Source organism: Galeopterus variegatus, unplaced genomic scaffold, assembly GCF_000696425.1.
Source record: "Galeopterus variegatus unplaced genomic scaffold, G_variegatus-3.0.2 Scaffold1582, whole genome shotgun sequence".
NCBI lineage: Eukaryota > Metazoa > Chordata > Mammalia > Dermoptera > Cynocephalidae > Galeopterus > Galeopterus variegatus.
Genome location: NW_007727693.1, coordinates 150,194 through 158,485, shown reverse-complemented (window position 1 = coordinate 158,485; position 8,292 = coordinate 150,194). Strand labels below are relative to the sequence as shown.

Below are 8,292 nucleotides of genomic sequence, written 5' to 3'. Positions count from 1 at the left end.
TAAGATTTTGCTGAGATGTCCATTGTACTGAGAACATACAAATATAACTTCATACACACCTGGAAGGAAGGGCTTTAATTCAGAATTCTTGGACTCCTTGGAGATCCATGCTTGACTGTAGTGGAATGAAAACAGCTGGCCCTGTCCTGCAACCCACTGCTTCCCGCCCTGGCTTTCTCCTTCACCATCGGTGGCCGCATACTCATGTTTGTAGACACTCAACTGGTAATTGAAGCTGCGTCCATACACCCTGCAAGGGGCCTTCCCTTGGTCACCCCTGGGTTCTAGGTGTTGCTCTCATTAGTGGTGCTGTCTGACTTCACATGAATGGTCCCAAAGAAGAGGCCTGCTTAGGTGATTTGGGCAAGGAGCTCTGGGGTCTTTAGGTACCTAGACTGTTGCCTGGAATGAAGGCTCTGGGTGTGGCTAAAAGTCACAACTAGAGGAGGCGGGGTTCTCTGTGGTGAGGGCACCAGGACAAAGCCTCCTCTTGCCTGTAGTAAGGCCGTACTGTCAGCGGACTAAACTTCTCTATAGTCTTAGGGCTTACTGTCTAGTGAAGGGACACAAAACATAAATAATAAGCAGAACAAATAAGTAAATTGTGTAGGTTCATAGATGATAAATGTGCAATAAAAAAAGTAGAGCAGAGTAGGAAGGATCTCGTATGTATTTGGGGACAAGGCAGGTTGCAATATCACAGAGTGGTCAGGGCAGGCCTGACAGAGATGGAGACATTTATGCAGGAGTTGATAGAAGTGAGGGAGTTAGGAAGGTGGATAAATGGGACAAAAGCACATTTTTGGAAGAAGGGGCTGCCTGATCAAAGATCCCAAGAATGAAGCATGCCTGGAGAGCTCAGGGGCAGAAAGGAGCCCAGAGTTACCAGGATGTTAGGAGCACAGGAAGATCTAATAGGAGTTAAAATCAGAGAGCTAGCTGATGGGAGGTCAGATCACATAAGGCTTTTTAGGATATTTTAAAGGCTTGGGCTTTTACTCTGAGATTAGAAGCCCCTGCAGAGTTTTGAACAGAATGACATGATCATTCCAGTTGCTGTGTTGAGAATAGACTGGGAGAGGGCAGAGTAGACATAGAAACAGGAGACCATTTAGAAGGCACTGTAGTGATCCAGGACGAGGATGATAGCAGCAGCTTGGACCAGAGAGGTAGCAGGTGGAGAGTGATAAGTGGTTGGATCTGGGGTATATTTTGAAGGTAGAATCACCAATAAGTATGTGTGTGTATGTACACACACACTCACACAGACACACTATATCTATCTATCTAAGGAGAGAGGGAGGGGGAAGGGCAGAGATTGAGAGAAATTAGGAATGACTTCAAGTTTTTTTTTTTTTTTTAAACAACTGAAGGATGGGCTTGCTAACAAGAGGGGAAAGGCTGTGGCTAAAACAGATTCAGGGAAAAGATCAGGAGTCTACTTTGGGAGATAATGAGTTTGAGATATTAATTAGATATCCAAAGGGGATACTGAGTAGGCAATTGGGTACTCTGGAATTTGGGAGGGATTTGGGGCTGGAGTTATAAAACTGGCAATCATTAGCATAGAGATGGTATTTCAAGCCATGAGAATAAATGAGATCATTAAGGGAGTGAAACTTGATCAAGAAGAGAACCAAGGAATGAGCCCTGGGACACTCCAGCATTGGAGGTTGTGTTTAAGAAGATGCTGCTGTACAGAAGACTGAGAAGGACAGACCAATGTTATAAAAGAAAAGCATGAGGGTGTGCGGAGTGCTGGAAGCCAAGTAAAGAAAGTGCAATGAGGAACACAGACCTGCTGATTGTGTCAAATATTGTAGGGAGGTAAGATCAGATTAGGGCTGAAAACTGACCTTTGGCTTTGCCTCCTTGGAGGTCAATAGTGACCTTGACAAAAGCAGTTTCATTGAAGTGGTGAGGACAACCATCTTCTAATGGGTATAAGAGAAAACTGGACAAGTAGAGACAACCATTTTGATGAGTTTTGCTGCAAAAAGGAGCAGGGCAATGGGTCAGCATTTGACAAAAGAGGGGTAAATGAGAAATTTGTTATAATGGGAGAAATGACAATGGGATTGTATGCTGAAGATAATTATCCAGTAGAAAGTACAGAAATGATGTATGTGAGTAGAAAAGAATTCCAGTAGTCATGTCTGTGAGTAGGTCAGAGGGGAAGGGACCAAGTGTACATGTCGAGAGACTGATATTAGGTAGGAATAAGCAGAACCGCTCACTTGTGGGATGCAGTAGTGAACGTCTGTGGAGGTTCTGTTTTGGCTGATTCTAATTCCTAAGTGAAGTAGGAAACAAAGTCATCAGCAGAGCAGGAGGATTCGGGGAGAAAGTGTTGAGGTTTCAGCGGAGACAAGGGTGCATAACCACTGTCTAGCAGAAAGGGACAAGGAATGGAAAAGGAACATACAGCGTAATTGCCCAGCAGCCCGAAGGACTTCGTTGACTCGCATGATCATGTGTTTCAAATAAGATCATATCAGCTCATATCAGGCACTCAAATATTTTCAATGAATAAATGTACAGACTTTTACGTATTTATATAGATATGTTGATAAATATACAAATTACTTAAATTCCTTTTTTATTCACACAGAGCAAAACATTGAATAAGAAAGGGTTTAAAATTTTTTCAGTAATTTGAATGGCAGGGATTTTAAAAAGTCTCCTATTTGATTCTCTTTATAAAGAATGTGGTGTAAGGCCTTGGGTTGTACCTACTTTGCAGGTGGAAATCTGGAAATCTGATTGCTTTCCCAGGTGACGGCGACTATGAAGGTAAGGATTAGAAGTAAGAAAAATATTTAATGTGCAAAGATAAGAATTTTTGATCAAATCTCAGAGTTTGAAATCTTGGAATTCAGGGATGATGAAGTTTAAAACATGACTATGCCTCTGGTGGCAGAAATCCAGTGACAATGGATTCACAGGTGCTGAAGAGGGGAAAACTATAAAGAAGTTTCTTCCAACAATTGGACTTAAGAATTTTAGGCATTTATGTCTTGTTTTTCTGACAGAAAATAATATAGCATTTGGCTGGAGATTACTAATTCCCTCAATAAATAGAATCGTGAGTGGTTATGTATTTATACATATCTAATTTAAAATTTAAAAGTGTGTAACAGATATACTTAGGTCTTCTTAAATTAATGAGATTTATCTATTGGCTTGTCTTTCTTGAAAAATACATTAAAGTATTGGTTTTAACTGTAGGTGCACAAAACAAAATGTGAGCATATGATTTTAAAAAATTTTTTTATTATATCAGTATTCCATTTTATTATGATCACCTTGATTCTGATGTGCTTTTTTCAAGTCCTGGTTTATTTCCTTACAGAAATCTTAATCTCCTTCTGATAAAATGATGTAACATATATAAAGAAACTGGTACATAGTAAACATAATAGACACACATTAATTCCTTGCTCTTACTGCCCCTAAAATTTCTTACATGCGTGAGAGAGAGTGAGACAGAGATACAGAGAGAAAAAGAAAGAGTTTTCCAAAACAAACTAGCAACCCAGGAAGACTGAAAACCATACAGTCCTGAGAATCAGTGGTTCTCAAATTCAGGGAATGAGGATTGACTAGGCATAAGTATTTGTGAAAAAGCTCCAGAGGTGACTCTGATTCTTTTTTTAAAAAATGTTTACTTGTTTATTAATATTACTATTTTTTTTTTGCATTCTATGATGTTGTTGTGGAGCTGTTGTGGGGGATGGGGAGAGGCAAAGGGGAAAGAAATAGGGTGGGAAAAGGAGGAAGGCAGAGGGGTGCGGTTGAGGCTTATGGTACCCACCTCATTCCTGCAGGGGAGACCAGGGGGCTCCCAGCGGTGGCTTGGTCCTTGCTGGGCTGGGTGCAGAGGTAAGAGGAGTGTGGCTGAAGCCCTCACCCCCCTACTGCTGCAGCATGGGAGCCCAGGACACTACCTGTGGTGGTTTGGTGGTCATTGTTGGGGTGCTTGTGGGTTTCAGGGGCACATGGCCAAGGCCCTTTGTCCCCCACTGCCCCAGCTCAGGAGAGCCCGGGGCACTTCCTGCAGCAGCTTGGTTGTCATCGCTGGGCTGGTGTGGGTGTCAGGGTGGTGTCGCTGAGGCCCTCAGACTCCCACTGCCCCAGCTCAGGAGAGCCCAGGGAGTTTCCTGTGGCAACTCAGTGGTCGTCACTGGCTGGATGCAGGTGTTGGTGGGGCGTGGCTGAGGCCCTCGGCCCCCACACTTGGGACTGGTTGTGGGTGTTGGGGGCATGGCTGAGGCCCCTAGCCCTCCCTGCTCTTTGTCTTGGTAGCCCACAGGACTTCTAGGTTTTATAGGTGTTCTTTGGTGATGAGAGACCTTTACTAGTTAATATCAAACTTTGTCTCCAGTCTGTGGGTGTTTCGTTTTTTCTTTCAGTTCTCTGTTGGATTATTTGCTGTTCCCAACACTTAAACTCTGCACTGGAACTAATTTGCTGTCCTTTGCTTATTTCTAAAATGGGGGAACTTCCTGTGAGGACCAGCACTTGAGCTTTGTGTTTGAGCTAAATTGGTGCTTTGCTGCTGGCTCCCTGGGGAAGGCTTTTTGTACAGCTCAGGGTTTAATGGTTGACTCTATGGGTGCTTCCAGAACTCATGAGATCCAATACACCTGTGTTGTGTGGAAACTCTGGTCTGGGCCTGAGTCTTTTCATCAAACCACACCTCATGCGATTCTATATTCCTGACCAGTGTCCTCTGAGTGGTCTTGCATTGATTGGGGGACAAATCAGCTGTACTTGCTGTGCCTCAGTGTTCCCCCAGTGGCTCATCTCCCTCACCACCAGTGTTCAAGATACTTCCCATGGGGCAGGCTATGTGCTGTTCCCTCGTGGTGACTCACTGGCCTCTGAGTAGCTCCTTCAGTTGTTGTGGCTCCTCATTCCTATGTGGGTCTACAGGAACCTTATTAATAATTTTGCTGGTCTGGAGGCCACCAAGGCCCTCTTCTCCCCTGCCACCTCCAAGCAGCTCCATCTAAAGGGCACAGCTGTGGCTGCCAGCTCCTGCTCTGCACACTCAGCAGCTCCAGCCTTGAAGTGGCTGGGGCTTGAAATGGTCAGGTCAGAGCAGTTCTTTCTTTTTCTCTTCGTGGCTTCTCCCCCTTCATGAACTCCGTAGGTCTCTCCTCCTTTTCCCCTGAGCTCTAGCGGCCCCAGGTTGGCTGTTGCTGCTTTTTAGTAGTTGTAAATCGGTTGATTTGTTGGAGAGAGTGACACTGGGGACTGTCTATTCCGCCATCTTGACAGGAAGCCTCTGAGTGTATGCTTGATTTAAAAGATGTATTAAAATTAAATGTTCTTTTATAATTTTACATATTGGAATTTTATGCAATCAGCACTCCATTTAAGGAGAAAAGATTCTAAGAAAGAAATGAGACACACATAAAAATAAATGACTACAAAAGACCGATACTAATTTCAGTCTTGTAGTCCTTAATACCCTATGCTATCTTTGACAACAAAAATGTCCTGCTTATGTGATAGAGAGGCTTAGATGTGAGAAAAAATACAAGCAGTTAATGAATAATGCATATGTTCACAGCAATGGTCAAATTACACTGTTTCCTAGTGGGTACCATTTTTCTTCATTGAGTGGGACACTACAGAGTTGGATGTTAATTGCTCCCACAAATATGGTTTTGCTCTTCACAATAAGCATTAAGACATGTCCTTGGAGTTCTGTGACTTCATTGTATACCACCTAAAGAGAGAGAGAATAATGAAAATACAAATCAGATATGCATCTTTCTTTTGAATGTTGCTTTTAATGAAAAATATTTAGATGCTAATATCTTGTACTCTGGAATTGATAAGTTAAGATTAAAATTTTTCCATTCTAGCTCTAATTCTAAAAAGATAAAGGTTCTACTACATGGTGGGGTTTAATGACAAACTATTTCTCTAAGAATCTTGGATTTTGTGGATTCCATGAAATTTAGTAAGACTGTAAATTATTCTCTAGGAAGAAATTTCAACACCTCACCTTTTAACCATCCTTGAATTTATTGTGCAACATTGGAACATGAACACCATCGTTCTGTATTGTAGGCTAATGAGGAAAGAGACCAATTTCTATGATTTCCTTGTGCTCTTTAAATGCAATACAGCAATATTTCCTTGTATATATGAATTGACTCCATAGTTCCTTCTATTTATTTAAAATTGTTTAATTTTTAATTATGAAAATGCATGTTCATTAAATAAAACATGTATGAAACAAAAAAGGAAGGAAGAATCTAAATTTCCACCATTGGGAGATAATTACAGTTAACATTTTGGTGTTCATTTTGTTTTCTATATATAATCACTTTTTAAGAATCTGGGCTGTAATTATGTTGTATATACAGTTTTGTGTCTTGTTCTTTTTCATGTGACTGTTTTTTAAAAAGGGTTCTGTTCAACGGTGTTTTATAATATTCAAGAAGTAAGTTCCAGGCTTTACCATTGGGGGCCTGGAGTGGTAAAGAGACTTTAAAAGTGTTGTACTTCAAAGCAATTAGTTATCTCCATGAAAGGAGGGGAACACTGGGTGTAAATCTGACATGGTTGCCTGGGAAACATTGCAGAACACATTTAGGAGTTTCATATGCTGCTGCAAACTTGTTTGCTTTGTACAGCCAAGTTACAAAGACAGAAAGAAACATCCTCAATGTATGCACAAAAAAAAAAAAAAAAAAAAAAAAAAAAAAAAGCAGAGGAGCCGACTTGAGCCCTCTGAGTTAAATGGAGGCCTCCTCCATGTATGTGGATTTGGGTTCTGGTCCTTCGCATGGCATGGGCCCACCATCTGTGAACCCATTAAGTTATCAATGAAATTCAATTCATGATCGATCTGTTAGCTGCTCTGATCAATGATTTACTTATCATGTAAATAATAATTCAATCAGGGGATACGATATGCCATGTAATGTGTTGATCCAGTCTACCATGCTCCTTGTGTCTGCACCTTCTCCACCAGAATCTTACTCACAGTCCACACAGGAGATTACCTTTTAGTTTTCTAGTATTGCTTATTCAAATGATTCCATTTCATGTATTGAGTTCTCCTGGGATACTAAATAATTTTAATGACTGTCTTTGAAATCACAAACTCCCACCACTGTAATTCATGCTCTTTAACTACCACTGGATGGCCAGTGCTGCCTGGAAATCCTTCCAGGACTTGAGAGTAAGCTCCTTTTCCTCTTCTCTATGGTGGCTACTTTGAACTGTCTGAACTGTCCCCATTTTTCTTTCTATGACACTTTCAGTTTATGAATTCCTATCTTACAGAGGAAACCGATAAAAGGACCAACAATGTGTTACTATATATGAAGTAGAGAAATGGAATAATTCTAAGCATTAGGCCTTTGAAAAGTCTGGCTTAGGGACTTTGTGAACTGTATAAATATGCTCTAAAAATGTAAATTTTTAAGAAACATATTAATAATTTATATTCACATGAATCTGTTGTCAACTGTGTTTTCTCATTTGTATAATGGTGATAATACTACTATTTAGCATTGTGGGGAAGAATAAATGAGAAAATGAACATAAGCCTTACTACAAAGGTTGGCACATATTAAACTCTAGTAAGTTGTAGCTGAATAAGATACACAAAAAGGAAGAGTAATTTCTTGACATTTTGTATCAGTTGACTGAAGAAAATCCTTTCAGAAAGAATTGAGTCTCCCAGGTATTTAGCAAGCTAAAAGTCTTAAGAAATAACTTTAGGAATTAATTGCCTTCCTGGTTAAAATACATACATTTGAACTTCCAAAGTTTTTATCACTTAATGGATTTTTTCCCCTGTGCTTCCTTATGCAAAAGTTATTTTGTTAAACTGACCGAAGTTTTCTAAACGTGTAATCATTGTACATCATAGGTGACATATAGCTATTTTAATTGCTTTACCACATTCTTGATGTTGTTAAAGAAAAGCACTTTTAAAAAATTTTTTTACTGTGCAATAAATAATTAGTGAGTAATGCTAAAGGGCACAGATGATTATGTTCTTTGAGACTTTTTCACCAAATGATTTAGTGTGTATTCTGCCTCCACATAAACAGAACCCGAAATGAACAGCTCTTTCAATTTCACTTTACAATAAATTTGCCCACAGGTGTAAGCCAAGACTTCACTACCTTCTTACAAGTACTGAATTTGTGGGTTTGAAATTATTATATTAAATAGAAAGCATTTGAAGTAATCAATATGTATTAACTTATATAGAAGCATTCACTGTACATTATTTGACATGAGGGTCTAGTAAATAAT

At 40.1% G+C, this 8,292-nt stretch overlaps 1 protein-coding gene across 1 annotated transcript in view; it reads right to left on the bottom strand.

Annotated features, from left to right (window-relative positions):
- Positions 1–5,584: 5,584 nt before the first annotated feature.
- The window catches only part of PIK3C2G (phosphatidylinositol-4-phosphate 3-kinase, catalytic subunit type 2 gamma), a gene marked incomplete at its 5' end in the record, with an annotated part of 147,567 nt that continues 144,859 nt past the window's right edge, over positions 5,585–8,292 (bottom strand). The window contains one exon of the mRNA XM_008577815.1: positions 5,585–5,737. Within this exon, the coding sequence (XP_008576037.1) occupies positions 5,585–5,737 (153 nt within the window). The remainder of the gene's footprint in view (positions 5,738–8,292) is intronic.